Source organism: Poecilia reticulata, chromosome 15 (genome assembly GCF_904066995.2).
Source record: "Poecilia reticulata chromosome 15, P_reticulata-male-v2, whole genome shotgun sequence".
Taxonomy (NCBI): domain Eukaryota; kingdom Metazoa; phylum Chordata; class Actinopteri; order Cyprinodontiformes; family Poeciliidae; genus Poecilia; species Poecilia reticulata.
In genome coordinates, this window is record NC_088844.1 from 4,821,793 (window position 1) to 4,849,719 (window position 27,927).

The 27,927-nt window shown below is 37.6% G+C and overlaps 1 protein-coding gene across 1 annotated transcript; it reads left to right on the plus strand.

The window, feature by feature from the left end:
- The first annotated feature begins 320 nt into the window (after window positions 1-320).
- Window positions 321-27,674, plus strand: LOC103476654 (heterogeneous nuclear ribonucleoprotein L-like). Its single transcript, XM_008429126.3, has 14 exons — window positions 321-939; window positions 6,596-6,714; window positions 11,556-11,665; window positions 12,412-12,539; window positions 14,966-15,051; window positions 15,476-15,572; window positions 18,152-18,224; window positions 19,308-19,379; window positions 20,111-20,328; window positions 20,800-20,921; window positions 21,014-21,215; window positions 22,970-23,027; window positions 23,158-23,256; window positions 23,799-27,674. The coding sequence occupies exons 1-14, from the start codon at window positions 715-717 to the stop codon at window positions 23,852-23,854; spliced, it is 1,665 nt and encodes a 554-aa protein (XP_008427348.1). The 5' UTR covers window positions 321-714; the 3' UTR covers window positions 23,855-27,674.
- The last annotated feature ends 253 nt before the right edge of the window (window positions 27,675-27,927 follow it).

Consider the following 27,927-nt stretch of genomic DNA (forward strand, 5'->3'; position numbering starts at 1 on the left):
TTGAAGAAAAAAATTATATTTCCCTCCGAGCCCCCAACCTGCCAGAAAGGGACCAGTAATCTGCAGGGAGCATTACCTGAATGGCCCTTCACTCTAAAAAAAGAAAGAAGAAGAAAAAAAAAACTTATTTCAAATCAATTGATAAAAGTCCAACATCAATATTAATTTTATGTAAAAAAAATCCTCCATTGATCCTAACAGTTTAATACTAATCCACCAGCATTTCTTTACATAAGTTAAAAGATTTAGAGCAACGTAGTTAAATGGATCACTTCCTTTTAATGATTCCGTGAACTGTCATGCCTTTGATTTCTTCCTCTTCTATTTCCAGTCCGCCTCTGAATCTTAGCCCATCATTCCTGTCTCTGGTCCCCCGCTGCAGGACTCGGAAACGCTGACGCCTTGGCATCAACCAATCACGTGCCGTGTTTCCAGTGCGCTGAAAACACTCTCCAATAATAAGAGGCGCGCGGGGCGGGATGTGGCGGACCCCTCACACCTCCACACTCAGAAATCTGTGGCGTCGCAGAGCCTCCGTGAATCAGACAGGAGCCTGGACCGGTAACGCAACGCGGGACAGGTACACGGAATCGCGCAGGCCGGGAGGCTGCTTGTAGCGGGGATAGGAACAACTACTGGAATGGACGTGTAGGAGCGTCGGACAGCAGAGCCTCTCCTCCCCGCTCCCTGACAGCTCTACTGCAAGCCGCGAACATGTCGACGGTGGAAGCAGGCGGTCAGCGCGAGGAAGGGGAGTACGGAAGAGCTGCCAAGCGGCTGAAAATGGAGGATCCGCCGCTGGAGGAGAAGGAGGACAGAGCGGAGGATGAGCTGGAGGAGGGGGAGGACTCGGACAGCGGGTCGCTGCACGGTAATGGGGAGGCAGAGACGGACAGTCGGGCCCGATGGAGCGGCAAGCAGTTCGGTACAGGACGAAAGGTAAGGAGAGCAGGGATGCTATTACCTAAGCTGACGGAACCGAGCAGCACCGCAGAGGCTGGCATGCGCGTGCGCGTGGCCTCTGTTTTGCGGCTGTTGTGTGTCTCAGAGAGGTCCGCTCAGCAGCATCTCCAAGCTGTCGGTCACTGGTTGTTCCATGGAGGGGGTCTGTCTGACTGCATCATCCCGCAGGTTGATGGAGTCAGCATCCAGGCATCTAGGCTCCGCGTTAGAGCCCAAAAGAGGAGATACCTGGCAGGCAGCCTGGCCTTCACTGGAGAAGGAACCTGTAGGAAGGAGAGCAACCAAGCTCTGGTCTGGGTTTGGCTATAAAGCTACTGAAAAGTTCCTCTGAACCAATTCACCAAAAACACTAACTATATATATATATATATATATATATATATATATATATATATATATATATATATATAATATGATTCTTGAGAATAGGGACAAAATGGGTTTTAATTTTCCCCAATTTTTTTTTTGTTGCTATTTCTCAACCTTAAGTATGCAAATATAACAAATAATGCTTTGGAAATGTAAACATGCTAAGGTACAGGCTCCCAGTTGCAACATTTTTTTTTTAAAAATACATTTTTAATCGACCTGACCTAGAACGTTGTCATCACCATCTGACAAAAATAAATAAAAAATATTTTTAATGACCCTGTTAGTGATATTTTTATTCATTTTACAGACAAATGTTTCTCAAGAAACAAAATAAATATTATTTAAAACAAAAAACAACAAAAAGTCCATCTGACGGAGTTGACACTGCATGACGGAGTTGACACAGAACTGAAGGTGGTGACAAACTAGTGAGTAAAATGAAGTTTGGTACATGTGAAGTAATGCAATTTATGTAAAATACATTAAAATAAATAATAAAATTAATTGCACATTTAAGTGAGATTTGACAATTTCACTGAAAGAGTCACAAAACTCTGATGGAGTTAACATCTGACGGAGTTGACAAAAAGCCAAACTACCTCAATTTGTATGATGTTATTCCTAAGGAGGGCATGTTGTAGTTCATCAGGTCCATGAAACTAAAATTAAGCTTTTATTTCACAAAATTTCATCAAAGTTTTGTAAATTGTCAGTTATGGTGTTGACATATCATGGTTGTGACAAGCAACTTAGGAATAAAAAGAAGGAAAAACTAAAGAATAACATAAGCTAACCAGAGCTAACTAGCCTTCTTAGCAAAGGAAGAGAAAGGAAGTGGTCATGGGGTCCTCAGAAGTTCTGGTGCCGCCCAATAATGCCTGATTTTTTACATTCTTTTCATTTCTGACGGTGTTGACAAAAACTAAGGACAAATTTCAATGCAGTTGGAAAATATAAAAAAATTATTTTTAATTCAATTTATTGATACTTTTATAATTATTTATATGACTACTTGTACTTAATTGTCATAATATATAATTTTAGTATTTCTTTAATTGTTTTAAACTATTATAATGTATTGAGTTCTGCTCCTTGGATTTTACAGGCATCATCCACCGACTACAATGTTTAAAATAAAAAAAATATTCAGCAAACTCCAGGAAAATATACATTGTTGTGCTCACATGACCCAGGTTAGTTTAGTCAGATATTTGAAAAAATTATATTTTGTGTATATTTTATTCAAATTTTGTGCCTTATCCATTGGACCTGTTTTGTCCCTATTCTCAAGAATCACTGATATATATATATATATATATATATATATATATATATATATATATATATATATATATATATATATATATATATATATATATATATATATAGATCACATTTCCATCATTAAACACAAAATTATGCCCTGTTAATGTATCATGCACACTGTTAGCAGTGAAAAAGAGGAGGCATGTCACTAAAATTAAAATGACATTTTCACACCTTCTAAAGTCAAGACAAATGAAGCAGCAGGAGAGCAGAGTGATACTGGATGTGTCACTTGTTTGTTTTGATGATATGGAACAACTGTGTGTGTCTGAAGAAAAGACAGTAAAGACATTCAAGAGTCAAAAAGATTACTTTTAAATATATTTAAAAGAAATATTTTAAATACTTTTAAAAGATTACTTTTACAGGTACCTTTTGATAATTTGACATAACTGTTATATCATTTGAATGATCTAATGGAATTTAAATTGGCAAAAGTAAATAGATGTTTTAACCACTCAACCTGCAATGGAATGCCCTCGTGCCGTTTTTTCCATTGTATTTTCCGGGGGTGAGTAGTTTTTAGTTGAGTCAAATAAACAACAGGATAAATCAAACATGGACTCATTTACTTCAGGGATAAGGTTTTAAAATCTTCAATGTGAGATTGTACTTTTTTTGTTGAATTAAAAAATAATGTGTTTTTGGTGACTTTTTCCACAGCAATGAAACTGTTATTAGATATTAGACTGTTACTTTCTGCTATAATGTTACTGTTATTACCAGATAATACCTGTACTGATCAGGAGGCAGTATTAGATCATACATAGCTGTAGACCTTTGTTTTTGTTATTTTATTGTAACATTAGGTTGATCTATATTTTACGGAAGAGGATTAGGGCCACTGGAAAAAAAATAAAGCAGTTCTGACTTTAATCTCAGAATTCTGAGTTTAAAGTCAGAATTCTGAGTTTAAAGTCAGAATTCTGAGAAAAAAAGTCAGAATTCTGAGTTTAAAGTCAGAATTCTGACTTTAATCTCAGAAATCAGAATTCTGAGATTAAAGTCAGAATTCTGAGAAAAAAGTCAGAATTCTGAGTTTAAAGTCAGAATTCTGACTTTAATCTCAGAAATCAGAATTCTGAGATTAAAGTCAGAATTCTGAGAAAAAAGTTAGAATTCTGAGTTTAAAGTCAGAATTCTGAGAAAAAAGTCAGAATTCTGAGTTTAAAGTCAGACTTCTGACTTTAATCTCAGAGTTCTGAGTTTAAAGTCAGAATTCTGAGAAAAAAGTCAGAATTCTGAGATTAAAGTCAGAACTGTTTTTTTTTCCAGTGGCCCTAATCCTCTTCCGTAATATTTAATTCACAAACAGATAACAGTATATTTAACTGTAGTTTTCAGACTTACTTTTTCCATACAATCTGACCGTCAGGATTCACCTCCAGTTGCAGTGAATAGTTCCTCCTGATGGCTTTTCATAATCAGTGATCCACTTCATCTGGAAAGCATTCACAGCTTCACTTTTTCAACATTGTGTTTTGTTCGTGTTGTGTGCCGATCGATCTGTCACCGATCATAATTGGCCAATTTTCGTGAAAAAGTGCATGATCGTTTATAGGCGATCATTGGATGTTGTTACCGATACCGATCACTTGCATCTCATTTCGCAGCCTGCCTGTGCAGCTGGTCTCCTCTTTCCTTCACACTGCGCAAACACGCAGCAACAAATCCTAATGTGGAATTATAACGCACAACGAAGCTAATACGACATAAAAACAATGCCATACTTGACGGAGTTTGGCTACATCGAGGCTCACTGCAGTAAAAAAGACATATGGAGGATCAGATAGCAGGTAAAGCGGCGGACAGCTACAAACACTCACCCGGATTAGCATGATGGTCTCAAACGTCAGCCAGACTGATCAGAAGTGAAACCAATGAGGCCTAACAACTTCCAGTCTTTTTTTCAAAACCCAGTAATGAGTGAATCAGTACCAGGTCTGCGTCTAAGGACCACTCCTCTAAGAATAATAGACTTCACCATGTTGTTGAGGAAAATGATGTTTTCCCACATGTATATCTTGTCAAGCATTCCGTTCTGGCATAAAAATTGTGATGGTGAGGCATACTCAAAGCTTCTTCCTAGGAATTAAATTCAGCCTTCTTTGACCACCTTCTCATCGCTCCTCTGCCCACAGGTTGCTGCTGAACAGTGGGTGAGTGGGTGGAGGTGAGAAGCAACAGTCTGTAGTCTGCTTTTCCTCATGAAGGACAAGGAGAGAAGCCATGTGCATCTCTCAAGAACTGCACAGAGGACATTCAGTGTGGTGTGTTCACTTAGAGAGCACTAGATAAACAGTTGCAGGGTAACAGAGAGAGATTTGGTTGAGTTCTCCTGAGATTTTCATTGATGGCTTTAGATGACGCTTTGCTCTTTGCAGAAGTTGTTGTTTGCTTTAGTCTGATACACCTATATAGTTTAAAGTGGGGTTAGGTTCTACAACAACATCACAAACTTTGAACATTTCCCAGAGTCAATCCATCATCTGGACTGACAGTCTGGGTAAGGAGAGCATTAATCAGAGTAGCAACCAGAAGACCACAGCTACATAGGATAAGCTGTCCCCCACTCAGGTGGGTGTTGGACATCCATCTACTTAAACGAAACAGTAGGACTGCATCTTCCAGCATTCAATGCACTGCTAAAACTCACACCTGCATTAAAACTCATAGCTGAATAGATAAGAATTGCCTTTGGAGCTCTACCTCTGACAGACTTGCATGAACAGTTCATCCTGTTTTGTTGGATAGAGAAACAGAATACAGAATAGTACCTTTGAAGTGTAACTTGGAGAACTTTTAGAGTAGTATGGACATACTGGGTTCGTCCATAAGGCTGATGTGGGAGCCTGGGGAAATCCCCATCATGTGCAGCGCACAGCAGAATCCCGTTGGAAGTGACCTCTGCATAAGTCAACTTGCAGCTCTTCCTAAATAGCCATGCAGCTGTTCCAGATGGTGAACCTTTCTATTTGTCCAGTCCCTGGACATTATCTACAATCTGAGTGAGCCTGGTCAGCTCATTGTAAGGTTAGAGTTTCGTTTAAGGATGCATTCATACCAACTGTTCTTAGTCCTCTATAATCAAACTATAGTTTGTTTTCCTAGAAAGTCTGGTTCATTTGGAGAGATATGAATGTGCAGTCGAACTCTTATGCAGACCAAAAAAGTGAACTCTGGTCTGAATAGATTCAGAGTTAGGTCTAGAGACCTGGGTCTCGGTTTGGTTGGAGCCCTTTGGTCTTTCATCCCTTTGTCTAGTTTAAAGCTAGGTCTAAGCACATGTTGGGTTTATGCTTCTGTGTTCTGAAAGGTATTGCCCAGGTCTGGATATCATCTGAGGCTCTGACACTTGCCCACGCCATCCCGCCCTTTTCTACGCCTCTTTTTCCTCCTCTTATGTCTAGATGAGCGGCGATATCACTGCATAATTAGTTCTGCTAATATTTAATTTTGTGTTTATTAGTCTTGAAGAATGGCCTAGTCAAAGCACAGACCTAGTTTGTTTGAGAATTTGAGGAAAGACTTGATTATTTACAGACACTTTATCTACTCAGGCTGATCTTGAGCTGTTTTGTGCAGCACAGTAGTCAAAAATGTCTGTAGATTTTCAAAGCTGATAAAGCTTTGAAGTTCTCTGTCATATTTTACACAAGACCTGCAGCCAACTGTGGTTCAATAAAGTATTAATTAAGGGAGCTCGTAAAAATATATAAATCACATGTTTCAAAAATTTTTTATTAAAGAAAAGAACAAACCAAATATTATTTACAAGAAAGTGAAAATTGAACTTTCACAGCGGGTTTTATTAGTCTTGCTGATCATATTATTTTATGGAAATAAAGTCAGAAAATGTATACTGAAGATATCAAGCTGAAGTACAGCATGATATGAACTAGCTTTACTGCGATTGTGGCTAACTGTGTTGCAGGACAATGGCGAAGACTCCCATCTCATCTCTCCTAGTCCAGTGGTCCATGTCCGGGGTCTCTGTGAGGCCGTGGTGGAAGCAGACCTAATCGACGCACTGAAGAAATTCGGACCAATATGGTGAGAACGCATCCACTGTTTCTGTGTTTTATATTACGTTGTGGGGACTTTGGGTTAGGGGTTAGTTTAGGACTAAGGTGTTATGGTTAGGCTGTAGAAATTAATGGAAGTCAGTGGAAAGTCCCCGCAAAGATAGTAAGACAAACATGCGTGTGTGTGTGTGTGTGTGTGCCAGAGACAGAAAAAGCTCATTAATGATTCTGTACATTACAACAGTCATATTTCATGTTGGCTTCACAACTACAAACCTTGTGACAAGTTCAGAAATCTAATCGTTTAGATGTTTTTATACATATTTTCATTTATGTCTAATAAGGCATGGGAAATATGTAGTAAGAAAAAAGATTACAATATTTTTACTTGTTACCTTGACATTTACAGGTTGTCTCCATGAATAAATAAATCCATTTCTGATATATCACCATGGCAACCTCAGGTGGGCAGCTTCTCAGAACCAACTCAGTCAAGGCTTTTCACTTGAAGTTAATGTGAAAACACTGACCTGTCAGTTCTGTTAGGAAATAGAGAAAAAAAATCCCTAAAGACAACTACAGTCATTAATATCAATACTAATATCTGAGATTTACTCAAATTCTCAGTTTTGTTATGGTCTGTGCCAGCTGGACATCTTGGTCTACTCCAGGTGTTGCATAACTTCACACAAACTGACTCAGCTGCTCCCCCACTTTCAGCTGAACGCAAGAACACCGGACATCTTTAACCTAGCTGGTGCCGGTTTCTCTTTGAGAATTATAATTAACAGCTTTCAAAACAAATTTTTCCTCACCTGTAGTATAATGACCATTATAATTAATAATTCCAATAGCAGAGGTGTCTTTTTAATCAGTCTTTAACATCTTATGTGTTAGCACAGACGGCTGTTGTGCAACAGGGATTGCATTGATGCTCGACTTATGCAGCTAATAATAATTAGGATGAATAATTTATTATTAATAGAGTTAAAGGTTATTTTAATTAAAATAAGTTGGAGCATCACCTGATAACCAAAAATCATTAGCTAAACTCATCAGTCTCTCATGAACGAGTGAATTCAAATATTGTGTTGTGGAGCAGCCGAAGCAGAGCCAGTTGATAACGGGGACATTAGTTGGATTTTTCAAAAGGGAAAGCCGACTGACCCATTTACACTGATGGCCTTCTTTCTCTTTACCTTGTCTCCTTTTTATCATTTTGTAGTAAATTAGTTTTATGCAATCATGCTCTGTGTGGAAATGTTTTTATGAACTATAGGAGTTTTAGTGTTTTTATTTTTTTAGTAGTACTTGCTTAAAATTTTTAATTGTGTTAATTGCAGGGTAAAATTAATTAATCGCAATTAATTGCATTTTAATCGAAAACCATATATTGACAAAACAAGCAACATTTTCAATTCAAAAATCCCTTTTGCGGCTAAATTGAATAAATAGACATATGAGCTCAGATATGTATTGTTTTTAATCTGTTCTTCAGCCATCAGATTTGTGCAACATGTTATTCTACCCATTCAGCTTCCCAGGGTTTCAGTAACTCCTGGTTGTTCATGGAACGTCTTTTGGAATGTGGACAGTGGACTCTGACATTAGTGTTGAGGACGTCTGTTCTGCTGCTACATGTTTAGCATTGATATGATATTTTAGGCTTGTTTAGCTTAACAGCTAAGTTAGCACAACTTGAACACAACAATAGGCTTTTCCATATTCCTATCAAATTGGTTTTTGAAGCAAAAATGAACCCCGATGGGCTAAGAAAAGTGTTTTTATCACCAAGTGCTGTTGTTAGCAAATGTCACTTGTGCATCAGATTTACAGGCAAACCAGAAATGCATGAATACAAAGGTTCTGGATGGACTCTCTCTATATAAAAGAAAAGAAAGCAATTAATTATGTATAAATCTTTTACACATTAAAACATGTTTCAAACAACTTCTAGAAGAGACATGCTACAGCATGAACCTGTCTGTGTGCTCCAACAGCGGTTTGGCATTCATGCTAAAATCTGGTTCACAGAGCCAAACACTAATTTTAAACATGAAATAACCACAAAGCACAAGAAGAACGAGAACTGTCTGGGCCCACCGTGTCTGTTATCCAGAGAGTTTAGAAACATTGCACCATGGAAGATGAGCAAATGGTTTACTGTTTTAAATTCTGAGCATATGTAAAACACCACATTATTAAAGTATGCAAAGATGTTGGTGTCAAAAATAAGATTTCCACACTGGTGTTGATTGTAGAGTTGACAGAATAGCTCCATGATATTAGTAGAATATGCTGATGGAGTATTACTGCTTACGTCTTGTGCAGCAATTGGCTCTGGTTTGGCTATGAATAACTATAAACACAGGGCAATTATTAACAAAACTAGCTATTTAGATCAAAATTGCCTTGTCGGGGCACCACATGATTATCAGAAAATAACAGCCAACTAGTTTAATTTCAGCTATTGTTTCTAAATACCTGCTTATGTGTCAAAATAACAATTGATGAAGTTAAAAGTCCAACACTAGCTCTACACAGAAAATTAATGACAGATAACTTCTCTTTAATATAAGTTTATTATCCAAAATTATTCAACTTTCCCGTTAAACAGGTTCACTAAGCTAATATAACTCAACTAAATTACAAAGTAAAACAGTAAAAATATATTTAAAAAATATGCCCTATAAAATGATGCACACAGTTTACCATGAACTGTGACTGTTGAAAAACTAGATCCGAGACGATCATAAAGAAAACTAAACCTTGAAGGATTAGAAGTTTTCCCTATGTTTAGTTTATCAAGTCTAATTGCTTAAAACAGAATCCCCATCTCCTTAAAAAAACTATTATAGGGACCAATAAATAAAATGTATAACAAAGTAACACTTTTAAATTCAATCCAGTTTTTAATGTTTTTACCTGCTCTGACTTCTCAAATCCTGTCAAGTTTCTGAATGCTGAAAGCCTGTATCATACAATGGTTTTACATGACTTTATAAAAGTCACTTTTATAAAAACATCCATCCATGACTGTGATGAGCCTAGCATATCATGTGTTTCCTGTTATTGTTTCTCAGCTATCTAGTTGTGAAACCTTGTTCTGGACTGAACTGATCTTCACTCCGCATCACTTCCATGTTGTATGTTCATGTTGTTGTTGGATTGCCCTCAGTCAGAAAACTTTTTAACCAACATGAATGATAACCAGAACTTGACTGTTCAAGTTAAGTATGGAGTTGCTTTGTTTGATAACTAGGCTCAAACTGCTATGAATGTGCTTGACTTGGAATTTGCCATTATGATTGGTTTGAATTGACTATTATTCTTCTATAAGTATAGCTAAAAAATCTGTAAATATTATGACAAAAATCAATATTTTTTGCTACTCATGAGAAAGTGAAACTCATATTATAGAGAGATGAATAAAATGAAATATTTCAAAACTTTAGTTCTGGTAACTTCATGGTTATGGCTTAAAGATAAGACAAACTCTAATTTCAGTGTTTCTAGGCCTGTCATGGTAGCAAGTTTTGCTGTCTCAGAAGTTATTGCAGTAATATTTTCAGAACATTTTCAAGTGATATAATGGTAATGGCATGATTTTTCTTTGAGAACAGATTCTCAAAGATAAATAAATTCTATTGAACATTTATCAATCTCCAAAATAAATAAAAAATACGAATTGTCTGCCAAACAAAGGACTAGTTGAGACTAAAGCACCAAACTGAAGACTTTTGTCATCCAGTTTTTGGTAGAAAGAGGGAGAGAAAAGAGAAAACTGATAAATCATGTAAATGGGAATTATTAAGCTCATTTAAATTCATTATGCGATTAATTGATTTGTTGCTTATTGTGACAACAAATGTGCACATTTCTGCTGTTGACTATGTTTTCTGAAAGATTCTGCTGACATTGATATCAGTCTCATCATCTTAACCACATCATTAGATTTAAATTAATGGTGAAATACAGAAAACTCTTAGTGCAATACAAAGCACATGGTCAAAGAGAGAACCACTTTCACATTACATTTCCACATTTAAAACTTCTATTCTTAATTCTAAATAATAAAGATATTCAAATGTAAAGTATGGACATGACATAGAAAAATAGAAAAATGACTTTCGAATATCTCTGTTGAAAGCCATTTTGACAGATATTAAAATGTTGAAATGTTTAAAATGTTCATATTGTGACAACCCTACTGTTGTTTTTTTATGTTGTTCCTTTCCACTGTTTGATGTCTTTGACCAATGAGATTATTCTGAGTCTTTTGTAAGTTGTTCTCATCTACTGATTGGCTATAGCTAAAGGATTCAAATGCCAGGAAATCCCTACTGGTTTAGCTAAACTTTATTTAGTGATGTAACTTATTGTAGCTTGAAAGAGCTAAAAGATTATGCACATTATTCTTGTAGAATCTCAAACATGCTTGAATTAGACTTTTGGAAAGAAGTGAGAACTCAGACCCAAAAGCACATGTCTCATAGTGTTGATTTAACTGTAACAAATTATTGACACTATGAGTGTCTAACTTTGTTGCAGATAAAAGTTAGACAATTAAGTACATTAATAATCAAGTAGATAAACACAAAAGCAGTGCTCTAACAATTGAGGAACATGGCATGTTGAACAGAACACATACTGAGGGACCAGTTCCTTTTTGTTGCCAGCTGTTGCACAATAAAATGTTTTGGTCACTAATACAACGTCATTTGTTCTGAGATGTTTGCATAAAATGCTGTTGACTTTTTTCTGCAGAAATCCAGAAAAATTTCATGAAATTGGAAAGATCTGAGAGCGGGTTAGAGAGAGTGTGTTTGTCATTTCCTATCCAGATATTTCTGCCTCTTTTCTCTCCAGCTATGTGATGATGATGCCCTTCAAACGTCAGGCCTTGGTGGAGTTCTCTGCAGTGGAGAGTGCTGATCGCTGTGTGTCCTGTGGAGCCAAGGAGCCGGTGTACATCGCAGGTACTTTCATTCCTCTGCTGGGATATTTTTGGAGATCTCTGGCTTGTATGAAGTGCACAGTTGTCCTTAAATCTTTTGCAATTCTTTATTTTGAGTTGTAAAAGGGAGATTTAAGACCAACACTAAATGGTTCACATATTTGTGTAGAGAAATGGTCTAATCCAGATAGAAATCTGAATAATGTTTAGTACATGTCCAGGACCACAAGTCAGCTTTGGCCATTGTTAGTCTTCAACTTTAGGCATTTGTGTATTTTCTTAGATTAAGTTCTGTCAGAGGGGCCGTCAACGTGATTACTGCTGGATGATGGTGATGATTGAGGTTTGCAATTGGAAGGTTGTAGATTTGATTCCTCCTGCTACATGTCAGTGTGCCTCTGGGCATGGAACTTAGCCTCAAGTTGCCTACCGATCTGCATATTGTTTTGTAGATGTATGTATTAATAAAAATGGGTGAATGAGTCTGTAGTGTAAAGCACTTTGAGTGGTTTGTATGTTTGGAAAGATGCTATGTAAATTCAATCAATCAATCAATCAATTTTACACACAGTTTAGCAACACAGCAGTTCAAAGTGCTTTACATCATAAAATGCAAAATTACACACATGACACAGTAAATCAGTAAACATTGCATTTTTACTGGTAAATTGAATCCATATACCATTCACATGTCTAATTACCAACCAGTTTAAAGATATTGGACTTGGGTCCAATTGTTCTGATGTGTTTGACTGATGTGTTAACTAGGACAACAGGCTTACTTTAACTACTCCACATCGAAGAGAATCACCAGACCAACAAACGCTGACAACCCAAACAGCGGCAACAAGGTTCTGCTGCTGTCCATCCAGAACCCGCTCTACCCAATCACTACGGTAAACACACACACCTTCATTTTAAACACACACTCACCAATGGAGAACCTCAAGGTTTGGATGGACTCAAATAAACTCATATATTTTAATTTTGTCTTTTAGAAATTAATTGCTGGCCCAAACATGATGAAAACAATTCACTTTAGCTGATTAGTTTGCAGTGTGTACAAATCTCTCTATATTGTGCCATTTTATTCTTAATTTTTAAACATGCAACCTTTTGGATTTAGGTTATGCAGTCAAAAGATGAAAAGTATCCATACATGAACTTTTTTGAAAAGAAAAACTCAAAGAAAAAATAAAATACACAGAACACCAAATAAATATTACTGTATATAGTTCTGGTGTTTCTTACCAGAACAGTGCAAAACTTTAACTCTTGTAGAATGTTGGCCAGAGCTGCAGCATTTCTCTTTTCTTCATTGCTAACCGTTCTTCAGATAGACATGCTGCTAGCAGCGCTGCAAAATCACATTCCATTTCAAAAGTTAAATAGCTCCACTGCAGTGGTTGAGATGTTCTTTGGAGTTTGCAGTTTATCAAGGAATCTAGTCTGCTGCCAATCAAATTGCTTATACTCAATTATAGACTGGGGCAGAACCAGTTAAACCAAGCCTGTGGAAAAGCAACTTCAGATATTCTTTTTACCATTACTTTAACTCTACAGTAGTGTTTGAAGCTTTTATAAGTTTGTAACATTAGGGAATCATCACCCAATAGACATTGTTTTCTGTCTTGTGCCACAGTCAGATACTGTGCTACTCTGACCAGTGACCATATAGTTGTGTGACAGATGATTTGTGTTTGCATGTGAAGCCATGCAGCGTTTGCAGTCTTGAGGACAGCAGCGGTATGGAGACAGCAATAGATGATAACAGGACATTAAAGACATGCAGGCATAAAGAAGCTCTGTCTTCACATTGGTTGACATTACATTGCATTACACCCAGTGGAAACCACCCACTCTGATCACATCTGGTTGGTTGTTGTTTCTTCCTACAGTGGTTAGAAGAGCCTAACTTGTAGGTAATAGCGGTTGTGCTTAAGACTTCCTGAGGCTTGTACAGGAAGAGCAGAACCAGTTTAGATTACTTTTAATAGCTGTTCAACACTTGCATGTTACTATATGAAACAAACATAATGAAACAAACTTTGCACTTGTTGTTTGTCAGACACAAGATCTGCTGATTGAGAAGCGTCTACAGGGTTTCATCTGCATTCTGGGAGATCATAATATGTGTTGGACCAAGTCAGGCATGATGTGTTGTTATCTGTTAAAGAAACGTTAGAGAAAAGGAAAGCATTGTGGTTAGAGAAAAGGTAGTGATCCTCTTCACACCTGGGGTGGTGAAAGTGCTCACAACTGTTTGTTGAACTGACTGGTTAGTCAGTTCAACAAACAGATGAACAATAGTTCAGTCTGAGAAAGAAGCTGATCCTACGGCCATGTGATGAGTCATATGGACAAGTTCAGACCACTTCACCTTTCCACTTCACCTTTAACAGTACAGACACATGTTAAGATTGTGTATGTATTTCAGTTTTTAATACATTTTTCAGCTCACTATGTAGATGAAAGATGAAACAGACAGTTAATATTGTCACTGATTTTCCATCAATGTTATTTTAAAAGCAACTTCATAAACAGCTTCAAGATATTAGCAATGACATTAGAAATTATTACATTGACATTTTTCAACTAAGTCCATCATTCTACAGTGAGATGGCTCAGTCAAAAGTGGAAAACCTTATTTTTAAGCTCTATTGGCTTTTATTGTACTGACATGGACAGGAAATATGGAGGAGAGAGAAAGTTAAGACTTGGAGCAAATGTCTTACCTTTCTCTCTCCTCCCTAGAGAGAAAGGTAAACATCACATACTGAGTGTTCTGCATGGTAGTAGAGGGCTAACGAATTTTACTTGTTTTCCAGTCTCAGAACCCGGCACAGCGATATGAGTCCATCTGTCTGTCAGCTGAGGCTCCAGACGTAGCAGTACATCTACAACAGAAAAACTAGGCCAATGGCCTAGTAAAAGTCCAGACCTTAATTCAATTTTAATTCTGTGGTGGGACTTTAAGGCACATACCTGCAAACTTCAACAAACTAAAGTAGTATTTTTAAGAAGAACGGGAGTCTATATTTTGGAATCTAAAGCAAACCAATTTCATAATTTCCGCCCAAAATTATTCATACCCTGGCAGATTAAGATCTAAATTATTTGATGTTAACTTAGAAGTGTATTCATGACAAGAAATTAAACAGACGTCTCTAAAAATGTAATAATAAAATAACTTAAAAATGTTGATAAAAGCTTTTTACTTATGTTTTAACAAAAAAAATTCTGTTTAATGATGATTATATATGCTCTTCTTAAACTAATGTATGTGGAGCTGAAGGAGGAATTTCTTTGTGTTTTTGTCCAGGATGTTCTCTACACTGTGTGTAACCCCATAGGCAGCGTGCTAAGGATCGTCATCTTTAAGAGAAATGGAATCCAGGCTATGGTGGAGTATCCTTTTCCTCAGGGGTCACTGCGTCTCCATGCCTTGGTCATCTCAGTGGGTGGGGAATGTCTTCTGCTTATCCAGAAATATGGTGGAAATGTTTTTTTCTCCCATGTTGCCATCTCTGTTTCTTTCTATTTCTGGTGGTTTAGCTCAAACCACACCCGTCTGAGTCACAGCTCCTCCACCTTTTGTCTGACGTTTCAAACGCACCCTTTGAGAAACGGCCCTGGCTCTCACCTGCTCTTACACATAATCCGTTTAAAACCACACAGAGATCTGCTAGCTGCTGCTCTGTTGCATGGGGATATATGTTCCCGACTCTAGGAGCTGCACTTAAACACGAGGCTCTAACAGATGAAATGTGATGTGCATGCTCTGGATTGGGCAGCGTTGTCGTGTTTGTGTTCCTTAATGTGACTCTTCCAGGTTTGAGTCAGTTCAGTGTGCCCAGAAGGCCAAAGCAGCACTAAATGGAGCTGACATTTATGCTGGCTGCTGTACACTCAAGATTGAATATGCAAGGGTAAGAAACAGAAAACACATCAGCAGCTTTTGCTGACCGAGCTGGTATCAGTTTACTGGCTGCTACCAGCTCAGTTTGACCTGCTGATTACAACTCTGATCGACTCGGTCAATTGGCATTCTTCAATAGCCTGAAATTTAGACTACAAAGATCTGCTGCAGGTTCTCCAGTGGAGGTTTGAAGAATAGAATTATAATATCTCTATTTTATGCATCAAAGCATTTGGTTCTAAAATTATTTTTATTGTTTCATTAACCTCACCAAAGGACATCAAATGCATCCAGTGCAAAAACACAAAATCTCTGGTCTAGTTTCTACTGCAAATACCTTAGTACACTTGAAATGACACAAAATTTACTTACAAGTAAATTTTCAGCAAGAGTTAGAAACTTGTTTAGAATCAATAATTCCTTTATATGGATGAAAAAGCCCAAGTTCCACTGACAGATTATTTCACTTACAAAAAGACACTTTTCTCATGTTATAAGTGAAATAATCTGCCAATGGAATAATCGGGGAGTGTCTTTGAATATCATCACTGTTTGTAGAGATGATTTTGGTCTGGAAGAACTTGACAGACCGGACCTCAACCTGAGAGAACACCTTTGGAATAAAATACAGCGTAGACTGAGAGGCAGTCCATGTCAGACATCACTGTCTCATCTCATTAATACACTTGTGGAAAAATGGTCACAAATTCCCATAAACACATCTACATTGCTAACATTAATAGATGAAATAGTTTCAGACATCTGATTTCCTACTTTAAGTCTGCTGTCACTAATACTGCTTGGAAATATTAGACAAAAATATGTATGATAAAGCTTCAATAATTTACACTAAAATAAGTTTTAGAAGACAAACACAATATAAAAATAATACATCTAAATTCTTAATTAACTTGTTTATGAAGTCAAATATACAAACTAGAAGAAAGCCTTCCATATTTGATTTTTGAGGACTATTAATAATCTGTCAACGTATCATCTATCAAAATAATTTATATTTATCTGATGCAAACCAAAACATTTGATCACACAGGTAAAAAAACTAATAATCAGGAATAAGGATTGTTGAAGCACCCGCCGGCGTTTGTGAGTACAAATCATGCTGGTGACTACCAACATGATGAGCTATTAAGAGATTATAATAATCACACTGACTCATACAGTAATAATCCTATGATCAATTATATACAGAGCATGACTGCAGTAAGTTGAAGTTAAACCTGAGCATGCACTGACACCTTTACTGATGCACATTCACCTTATGGATAGTATCAGCATACCGGTTCAGGTTTCTATGTGTTCCACACAGATTTATTGGTCTTTAATGGCACTTTTAGATTAGAAGCAATACTACACAAGTCGTATCATGACTCATCACTAATGGCTCCACTTAATGTTATGCTGTTAACTGTAATTCTTACATTTTTCTCGGCTGGATAAATCATTTTCCAGATTTTCCAGACAATGATGAGGAGGATTGTCTCCTCTCCGTCCTGGGTACTTCCTGGGGAACTTCGGTGTGCCTGAAAACATTCATATCTATCAAGACTATTTCCAGGGTATTAATAAGCATCAGATGTAATCTAAACCTAAATGGAAATTATTACAACGAAAGCTAAAGCTGTAACATTTACACCGCACTGCCAAAGCTGCAGCATTGGCTGCACAATAATGTTTTAGGTGTTGAATGAGATGGAAAACTATTACTGTGCCTGTATGTAGAACAATGACTTCGTATCTACACACGCCCTGACTCGTCCTTCTCATTCCTCCTTTTGTTTCACTGCTGTGGGTGGCCCAGCCGGAGCCTCAAAGTGTCTCTAAAGCCCCACTTCTACCTGTTGTCACTGTACCCTAACGCTCCAGTTAATTACATGTTTTTCCTCAATGGGAGCCTGAAGTTAATGCTTCCATATGTGTGTGTGTGTATGTATATAAAAAAATTTATTTTTTTTAATTTTTTATATACATACACACACACACACACATATGTATATGTGTGTGTGTATATATATATATATATATATATATATATATTGTTGTGGCCATTTATGTAACAAATTGTAATTTCTATTTTGGAAAGTTAGAATTTATTTAAGTTAGTTTAGATCCAAAATCTGTAGTTAATTTGTATATTTGAATTGATTAAATTTTGTTGGTAATTGGTTAGACCCTCCCATTAATTTGAGTAATTAAAAACACACCGGGTGCTTGGGGGAGGCATTGTTTGGCAAATGTTTGGCATGTGGACGAGAGGTTTGTTGTAAATGATTTTTTGACCACTTTTCATTTTTCACTTTTTTGTACTTGAAACGTCACATTAAGTTTACTTTCGTTTTTGGCTAAGTTGTAGGACATTTTTGGTAATTATTTTGTCGCAAATTTTTTACAAGAAATTAAAAAAAAAAAATTTTTTCAAAACAAATCAAGTCGGAAGTGCGTTCAAATCAGACCACCTGTTAACACCCACGGACTTTGTTAGAATTTTGGTTTTTTGAAAATGGAAGGCCGCGACACATATATATGTATACACATGTGGTTCCTTAATATGTCTTATTTCTTTGTCAACAGCCAACACGTCTGAATGTAATAAAGAATGATAATGAGAGCTGGGATTACACTAAACCATACTTGGTCAGACGAGGTAAGACAAGCTGTTTCTCTTTCATCTTCATTATACTGACACTAATGTTTGCAGCAATGAGTGACACTCAGCATAGGTCCTGTAAAGACGTATAGCATATAATAATAAAATAACATTTAAAAAAACCTCAGTATTTGTGTTTGCATGTGTACATGGGTACATTAGTGATGTGCCACCACGCATTGCAGCTTGCAACAAATAATACACCAATATATCCACATACTTTGCTTTGACATGATTCCCAATCAGCATTGTCTTGTGTCTTATGAACTTTATATTCTCATATGCTATTTTGAGGTAGTTCAACTTATGTATTTGTCCACACAAACAACCCTTGTGACACCGTGTTTAATTCCTAACAGGAAGTTTTGATTGTTTTGAAAGAATCTAATTGGTTTACATGTTTTACCTTTGCGCTACACTGCCCCCTATAGGTTTGGCATATTTAAAACAAAGCTCAGGGGCAGATTTGTGTGAGTTTATGTGGATGAAAATTTTTATGAATCTGATCCTCTGTGCACAGTATTATTTTTAAAAACTATATTGCAGAGATATTCATTTTTAAAATGCCTGGCTACATGTGTATGAGTCCAAAGATGATTATTGAATTATTGCCGATAAAGTTGGCTTCACAGTCTACTGAATGACGGAGTAGACCATCTTTCACACAACATTTCTGTAGTTTATGTTGTTTGAATAAATAAGGATACACTCGATGATTTAAATCTAAACTTTAAATAATCTCGAGTTGATGATTTAAAATCAAGACAATGTGTCTTGCCTACCAGCTGTTACCTAGTCTCCCTGCTGGAATGATTAAAAAAAATTATTTTGAATTGAAGCTATTTTGCTGTTATAATTTAAATGATTGAGTGATTTGTATGCTGAAGAATATTTTCCAGAAGTGAATTCCAGCAGTAATGCCACACAGGGTTTAAGCTATATTGAAGACAGCTCCGTATTACAATCAGTCTTCACAAAAGTTTTTGAATTGTTGAAAGCAGCAGATGTATTGGTCTCAGATGGATGAGGAAGGGCTGTGATGACTTTCTAATGATCCATGTGTTCACTTGTATGTTTCAGAACGTGGGAAAGGGAGACAAAAGCAGGCTATTTTAGGAGAACACCCATCATCTTATGCTGACAATGGTTATGGTAAGATTTCCACACCCACTCTCATCATCACTTAACATCTGACTGATGTGTTCACACCAGTTTGTGGCCAAAAGCAGTTTCAGTGAGCAACTTTCATTCAGTAGAAAGGAATAAAATTCAGAAGTTTAGCAGAACTGCACATTTTCTTTCGCCATGTTGCCTTCAGTGACCGGTGAAGAGAAAGAACTTTTCACTTTCTGGTCAAGGTGAGGATGACCATTTTTATTCAAACACATTCATTCCACTGAATTTGTTTGACAGCATTTGGAAACTCATAAAATTTTCAAAAGCCAAAAATTTCTGAAACTAATCTGAACATTTCTGAGTTTTTTTTGGCAGAAGCTACCCCTCTTGTTTTTTCTATCTGCGCTGGCCCTAATATGCCGTCGTACAGTTGAGGAGAGTGCCTTCTAATAAAACTATGTTTTGAAGAAGTGATGCTCGATATATCTGCATCAACATCAGCATCGGCACCATGTTAGTCACTTTTTAACAAAATATTATCTTTACTAAATATGAAAATGTTCAATCAGGGTGGAAACCCTTTTACCAGGTTCTGTAAGTAATCAGAGATTTAAGAAACAAATGTGTGATTTTTTTTATCTCAGGCTAATATATTATTAGGATTAAAACAGTGCAGCTCATCTAAACAACAGAAGCAGACAGTGATGTTTTTGTAAAACCTTAAAGCCAATGGCTCATTGTGTGGCTCCCGCTGTTTGTTACTTTAGGCCTGGCCTGCCCCCTGCTGCCTCTGACAAGCAATAGCAGGTACAAGCTCAGCTCAGCGGACGTCCCAGACATGGTGTCCTACCCTCTGCCCCAGTCTTCCCCGTCCTACTCTGGCCACGCCCCCAGCTCTGTAGCCATGGTGAGCGGCCTCCATCCATCCAAGATGAACTGCACTCGCATCTTCAACCTCTTCTGTCTCTATGGTAACATAGAGAAGGTAGGGATACATGTGTTCCTATAATGTTTCTTTTTTTGAAGGTTTGTTTTAATTCATGTTAGTTCTTAAATCATAAAGAAATGGTTTTACTGTGATTTTTGCTTTGGGAAAAGAATCTCTTTTAGTTTCGACAGACAGAAGCTCTCCAAACTGCCAAATTTGTAGCAGTAATTTCATTAAACACAAAAGATTCATTAGAAAATATCTTTGTGAACACCAGTGCTGTGTCTCAGGAAAACATTAAACTTTTCTTAGATATAATGTCTTTTTTACCACTACATAAAATGTCCTTTTCCTGTCCAGATGTTATTTGTCTTTTCCTGTGTCTACCATACCTGACACTTGTAGAAATGTGCTTCAGCCCTTCCGCTTCTTTTGTGACTTTAACATTACAGACATTTGTGTGTGTGTGTGTGTGTGTGTGTGTGTGTGTGTGTGTGTGTGTGTGTGTGCGTGTGTGTGTTGTTCCAGGTGAAGTTTATGAAGAGCGTTCCAGGCACGGCGCTGGTGGAGATGGGAGATGAGTATGCAGTGGACCGAGCCATCACACATCTCAACAGTATCAAGCTGTTTGGAAAAAGACTCAATGTCTGGTGAGAGGAACTCTAATCCACTCATGTTCATTAGCATGTTTCAGCCTGTAACAAGTGGACAGATAAGACTGTTGTTGTGTTTTTGGGTGCAGTGTCTCAAAGCAACATGCAGTGATTCCCAGCCAGGTGTTTGAGTTAGAGGATGGCAGCAGCAGCTACAAGGACTTTGCCATGACCAGGAATAACCGCTTCAGCAGCGCCGGACAAGCCTCCAAGAACATCATCCAGCCTCCGTCTGCTGTGCTACACTATTACAATGTTCCTCCCTGTATATCCCAGGACCAGCTGCTCAAGGTACCATGCTGCTGTCACACATATGGTGACTTTTTGCTTTAAGGTCTGCTTTAAAGATAGACACCTTTCCATCTGTGGTCATTGCTCACATTAAACTGAATGTTAGTGTTTACTGCCGGACAGATCGACTTGGTGTCCTCAAGGTGGCCAGGCCTGGTGGGAGTATGTAAGACCCACATCATCAGCCCTCCACCTCTGTCTCTGTTAGAAGCTTGTTTGCTCTAGTGTAGCTTAGTAAATCTAAACTTTTTACTACTACATAAAATCTTAGAAAATTCCCTTGCCAACAAACTCATTCACTCTTTATCTAAGTGTCCTTATGGACAGGTTGGGATGGGGAGAGACAGTGGTTTGAAAAAAATCTTTGGCGCCTTCCTGATGTCCGGTTTTTTGCATGTTTGTCACATTTTAATGTTTCAGAACATCAAGCCAATCTAAATATTGGTCAAAAACAACACATGTAAACACAAAATACAGTTTTTATGTGAAGGTGTTTATTATTAAGGGGAAAAAATAATCCAAACCTGCATGGCAAAGTGATTGCCCTGAGTTCACTGTCTCTAGCTACACCCAGGCCTGATTACTGTCACACCTGTTATCAATAAAGACGTCACTTCAATAGGACCTGGATAACAAGTTGAAGTGCACCAAATGGCCCTCAAAAGCTAGTCATCATGCAGGAACAAAAAAATAAAGAAAATAACAGATATATATCAGTCTGGAAAGAGTTACACAGCCATTTCTAAAGCTTTTGGATCTCCAGTGAACCACGGTGAGCCGTTATCCACATATGGTGAAAACATTTTCAAAGCTGTAAATTTTGGGGAAACCTTCTATGGACTGATGAGAAAAAAGTTGAACTTTTTGGAAGGTGTGTGTCCCATTACATGTGGCGTAAAAATAAGTTCACATTTCAGAAAAAGAACATCATAGCAATGGTAAAACTTACTGTTTTGCTGCTTCAGGGTCTGGAAGACTTGATGTGACAAATGGAACCATATAATTCTGCTGTTGACCAAAACATTCTGAAGGACGATGTCTAGCCATGCGCTGGTACCTCAAGCTGAAACCAACTTGGGTTCTGCACCAGGATAATGGTTCAAAACACACCAGCAAGTCCATCTCTGAAAGGCTGAATTAAAATAAAATTAAGACGTGGGAGTGGCCTATCCAAAGACCTGACCTGAATCCTATTGAGATGCTGTGGCATGGCATTAAAAAGGCAGGATCATACTGGAAAACCCTCCAAAGTTCCTCTACAGGTGGATAAAACTCACTGCATGTTATCATAAACACTTGGTTGCAGTTGTTGCTGCTAAGGGTGACTCAACCAGTTATTATATATTTTGGTTTGATGTTCTGAAACACTGGAGTGTGACAAACATGCAATAGAATAGGAAACCCAGAAGGGGACAAAATCTTTTTCACACCATAAGAAAACCATTTCTCAACTATCTGGAGTCCACCGTCCGACAGTGAGAAACATTCAGACTTTCATGTCTAGAATCTCCACATCAGGACAGAACCAGCTGAGACATCAGCAGCTGTTACTGTCACTGACACCTGACAGTCAGGGACGGTATTATAGTATATTATTTCTTAAAACAATAAATAATCTTATTTGTAAATAAACAAATGACATCATTACTGCTGAGAGCTGAAGGGATTCATGGCTCAACATGGCATAAACGAGCTGTCTGGGTGGTAGCTAATCACATGTTTGTATTTATTTGGAACAATGTGTTTTTTGGCAGCTGTGTAGGGAGCACGATGTGCCTGGCTTCATCAAATTCAAAATGTTTGACGCCAAGCGTAAGTAGATCATATTATTGGGTTCATGTAACTTTGCTGCATGTTTTTAAACTTGCGCTGTCTTTTAGTCGTATATGAATTGTCTGGACCTTCCTGTGTGAAGTGACGTGTCTGCTCATCTTCCTCTCAGCCTCCTCTAAGACCATTTCTGGGTTGCTGGAGTTTGACAGTAAGACGGAGGCTGTGGAGGCTCTTACTGTTCTCAATCACTACCAGATTAGGATACCAAGTAAGTCTGTCTCTGTTTCTTTTAAATCCTAATGTCTAGGACCAAGTCCAGTCTGTAATAAGCATGTGTGAAGTTAGTTTTATCTAGATGGCTTTACTTCCTGAAATATGTCAAATAAAATATCCTCAATAACTTAGTACAATCGCTTGGTTGAATGATTTAAATTTAATTGAGAGTATTAAACAAACTCTTAACTTCCTTCAAATTCAGTTTTAATACATCTTCTCTGTATTTCGTAAAATAGCATTTTTAACTTTATGACAGGATGGGAAACACATATTGATGGTAAGCTTATAGGGAAATACCTGTGAATGTATTTTAAGGCCCCACACATGTCACGCTCCTTCCTTATGTGACATCCGGAGCATTCAGAACCAAAGGGAATAAAAACAAGCCATGATTCAACCAGAATGGTTCTGAACTAAAATCTGCAAAGAGAAGAAATCAGAGCTAAAGTAACAGAGTTGCTCCAGCATGTATGAGCGCCACAGTTCAGTTTGTTTTTCAAATCTCTTAAGTATCTGTGTCTGCTTGTCTTGCAGATGGATCCAACCCATACACACTGAAACTGTGTTTTTCCACCTCATCTCATTTATAAAGGCTGTCAAGCACAAACGGAGCGTTACAGGCTGCTGATGTGTGACTCTGATGGAAGTAAGACTCAGCAGAACCACGGAGAGCCACACTGCAGGTTAGCTACCTGGATGATGGTGATGGAGAGATGGTCGTTGAAAGAAATGAAGAGAGTGAAGAAACAAACTGACCAGAGGGTCTGACCAGCCGGGAACCAATGAAAACACCTCAGGGTGTGTTTACCACTCCGTATGGAACACGAAGGGAAAACCTGACTTGTTTTTGGTCTTCTGTCCTGGAGTCTGGATTCTACCTGAATGTGGGTCTGACATCTCTCACGGTTACTCATGCACACGCTTTAAGAATATTTCCTGTTAAGACACCTGATAAATCCATTGTGCTTTTGAAAATCACTGTAAGAGTTTAAGTAAGTAGGAGCAAAGTTTTAAGTTCTCACCCAGTGTTTAACGGTGCATGTTCTGTATTTCTTTCGTCTTGGTGGCAGCTACAGATGTTTCCCAGCTGTTGGGTCAGCATGAGATGCCTCTACTGCTGATCAGCTGGAAGATGTAGGACACTCTGGATACTTAGAGGCATACGTTTAAATATATAAAAGTGATCATTCTGACACAACGTGTTGCCTTTTTACAGAATCATATGAGAATTTTAGCCATAGCTATTTCATGAGTCCTCAGGTATTCATGAGCGGGACTTCTCATTTCACTCCATCTGCAGGTGAGAGCGACAGACTGAAGCAGAGCGGCTGCAGTTGGTTACCATAGAAATCCCAGCAAATATATGCTGATTAATGTACAGGCTGTTTTATGATGGTCGTTTTCTGTGGCACATCTGAACACATGACTGCATATATAGGAAGGTTGCTTTAAAGGGGCAGTATTATGTAAAATTGACTTTTTCCAGCCTTACCTCATGTTATTCGCCGAATCAAAGCATACCTGGAGTTTTGCCTTAATTCTTTCATGCATGTTTGAGAAATCTTTTAATCTCCATGGCAACCACTCTGCTGTGCAAAATGCCTGGATGGACCTATCCCCGCCTTTGTCGTGCAGCTCCTCCTCCCAAGTTTCCAAGGCTCTACCTCACAGAGCAGCCCTCCGACGCAACGCCCCTAGTCAGCTCCTTCAGACTAGCCAGCAGCAGCTAGCAAACACCTGGTAGAACTGCACAACGCTTGTAAAAACTTTGTTGAAGTGTTAATACAGGTACATTGTAATAACTTCCTGAAGGCGGAGTTTCAGAAAAAGCAGGAGTTTCTTAAAGAGGTCAAGGTGTTAAATTGCAAACTGAGTCATGTTTGATGCAGCATTTTTTATAACAGAAGGTAACATAGTTACTTGATTGTGCTATAAAATGGCACTATATGCCTGGAAACCACACAGTGCTGCCCCTTTAAAACCTGAACTTTCATTTGTTAGTTGCCACGGTTACTGTTCTGCACATCAGCAACACGTTTAAACTCCCATGCTGCCTGACATAAATAGAACAATACAGCCCTCTAATGGGTCATAAAATTTTGTTTTTTTTTTACATTTTTTAAAGTCTCCCTTTAATATTTCAAATCCACCCTGACTGAAAGGAGTTCTGCACTCAGAGGGAGTGTTCAGATGACATGAAGCTGCATGTGTTGAAGGGTGCTGTGATCAAATGGTTGACACGTTTGGCACCTGTGGTCTGGAGTGCCATAGGGTGCACCTCCACCCTGTGGTCTGGGTGGAGGTGTCATCCATCTGCTGCATCCACATCCGTATCACAGATGTTGGTTTGGTGTTTATCACTCGTCAGATCCTGCTGATCTTAAACCTGACTTTAAACATGGTGCAAAATGGCCTGAGGTTATAAGAAGGTTATCCAATACTTTTATCTGGATGTGATGAGGTTCTAAAATGCTCTGTATGTACGAGGGTTGTCATAGAGATTTCCAATTCAGTACTGATACTAAGAAAAGTACTTGACAGCAGCCCTCATACTGCAAAAACACACAAAATCTTAGCAAGTATTTTTGGTCTAATTTATAGTTCAAATATCTTGAAATAAGGCAAAAATAATTTAAAAGTAACTTTTTAGCAAAATATACAAGCTTTCTTTAAGTCAATAATTCTTGATAGAAAACAGTACTGGTTCCACTTACAGATTATTTCACACAAGTCATTTCACCTGCTTTAAGAATTATTGACTTAAATACAGGCTCATGTATTTTGCTGAGAAGTTACTTATAAGTTAACCTTGTCTTAATTCAAGTGAACTAAAATATTAGCACTAGAAATGAGTCAAATTCTTGATAAGATTTTGTTTTTTGTAGTGTATTTATAAACATATCACATAAAAGTATCACTTCCCTTTTTGGTGACACTGTAGATAACAGTATAAGTGTTGACATGATTTATGGACGTATATATCTCTGACTCAGCCATGTAATTAATTTTATTTTATTGCTTATATTGTTCTTCCATTTGCCTGTTGATTTCTTGTTGATGCAAATCAATGTTTCTACTGAAGGACCTATAAAGGATCATTCTATAAGAATATAAAGTGTTTTGATACAAACATGGATATAGAGCATATAAAACATATTTACAGTGTAATGCAGGATCTGGTCCATTTGGCAGCAGCTCTGGACAGGTTCTGTCCAGATGCTCCACCTCCATGCCAGTTAAATCAATGAGTTAGCCATCGTTAGCCTTCATGCAGATCAAATGATTGATAAAATCATTCTTTAAATGATTTGAACGTTAACATGAAAACAGTCAGGTGTTCACTTCATCAGAATTTAAGGGTATTTCTGAATTTCTGAGCCAGTCCCCATTTTTTATAGTTATGACATTGTGTATATGTTTTTATCTAAGTTTTTCTATTGGCTATAAGTATAATATCCATAGATGTGCTTTAAAGATTATTTAAAAAAATAATATTTAAATAATATAAAAACATTTAACAGAACAATCTAAACATTCTCAGATTAGAATGATCACAGTCTTCAAAGAAATATCCTCCCATTGTTATGAGATAACTGGGATAGGGGTATGGGGGGTTGGGGTGGGATGATGGAACTCTTTGGTAGGGGCTCAGTCAGCTGTTTTCTGTCTCCTCTGTTGGTGCTTTGCTTTATCACTCAATCAGTCAAGTTTATTTGCATAGCACATTTCAGTAACAGGGCCGTTTACAACAAAAAACACAAAAGTACAAAGTTATAAAAATACCATTGAGAAAACCAGTAACATTACATTTTGACAAGTGACATCGTTGAAATCATCAATGCACATCAAATATGTTGGTCAATGTTTTATTTATTATGCCTGGGAGAGATGAAGACATGTTTACAAAAAGTGCAGATGTGGAAAAAGTTGGGTATTCATGATGTCAGATCTTTTTTGATTCGTCAGGGCAACACATTTCTGTTTCATGATTCAGCAACTAACAAATCACTACAATCAGTGAGATGTGTAGTAAAAACCCAGAGTGAATTAATTTGCCACGGTCAGATTGGTTGGAACAGGAACCGCCCTCTGAAGCTTAGGAACCAGTCTGAGATATGGCTTCCACTCGTTCTGCTGCTCCAGGAGGGAGGGGGATGATTAGGGGCTGATTGATTAATGAATCAGTTAAGCTTTTAACTGGCTTACCAGTTAAAGTCTCTGGTGAGCCAGAAACTTTACACTGGACTCTTTCTGGATGTTGTGAAGCAGAGTGGCTAAAGGCCTTTACAGCCTAGTTAGAGATGATCTCTGAGGTCTGTTAGTGCTTAAGATGCTGTTTATCGTTTCCTCTCTGTATCGTGTCGTGGGATGACTTACTGTGAAATGGCAATAAAGACATTTTAAACTGGATATTAAAATATAAGGTGTTTCTCAGTTTTTACATACTACTTCTGTGTTTAAGTTCAGTTATTGGTAACTACAATCAGAAAAGTATATATTTCTTTTCTGGATAACAGAAGAGCGATTTGGTTTGGGGTAATGTTATGAATTGTAAGAGGGTGTGTTTTTTTTCACAGGTCTGTTTTACTTTAGCGCAGATTTTTTTTTTATTTTTTTTTTTTAGACATCTTTATGATTAGCGGGAAATAATGATGAAGGGTTT

Bases quoted from the DNA above. Each gene is read 5' to 3' on its own strand.
- LOC103476654 (XM_008429126.3), top strand. From the start codon at position 715: ATGTCGACGGTGGAAGCAGGCGGTCAGCGCGAGGAAGGGGAGTACGGA. The intron at 11,666-12,411 runs GTACTTTCATTC...TGTGTTAACTAG, and splicing joins GGAGCCGGTGTACATCGCAG to GACAACAGGCTTACTTTAAC. The intron at 18,225-19,307 runs GTAAGACAAGCT...TGTATGTTTCAG, and splicing joins ACCATACTTGGTCAGACGAG to AACGTGGGAAAGGGAGACAA.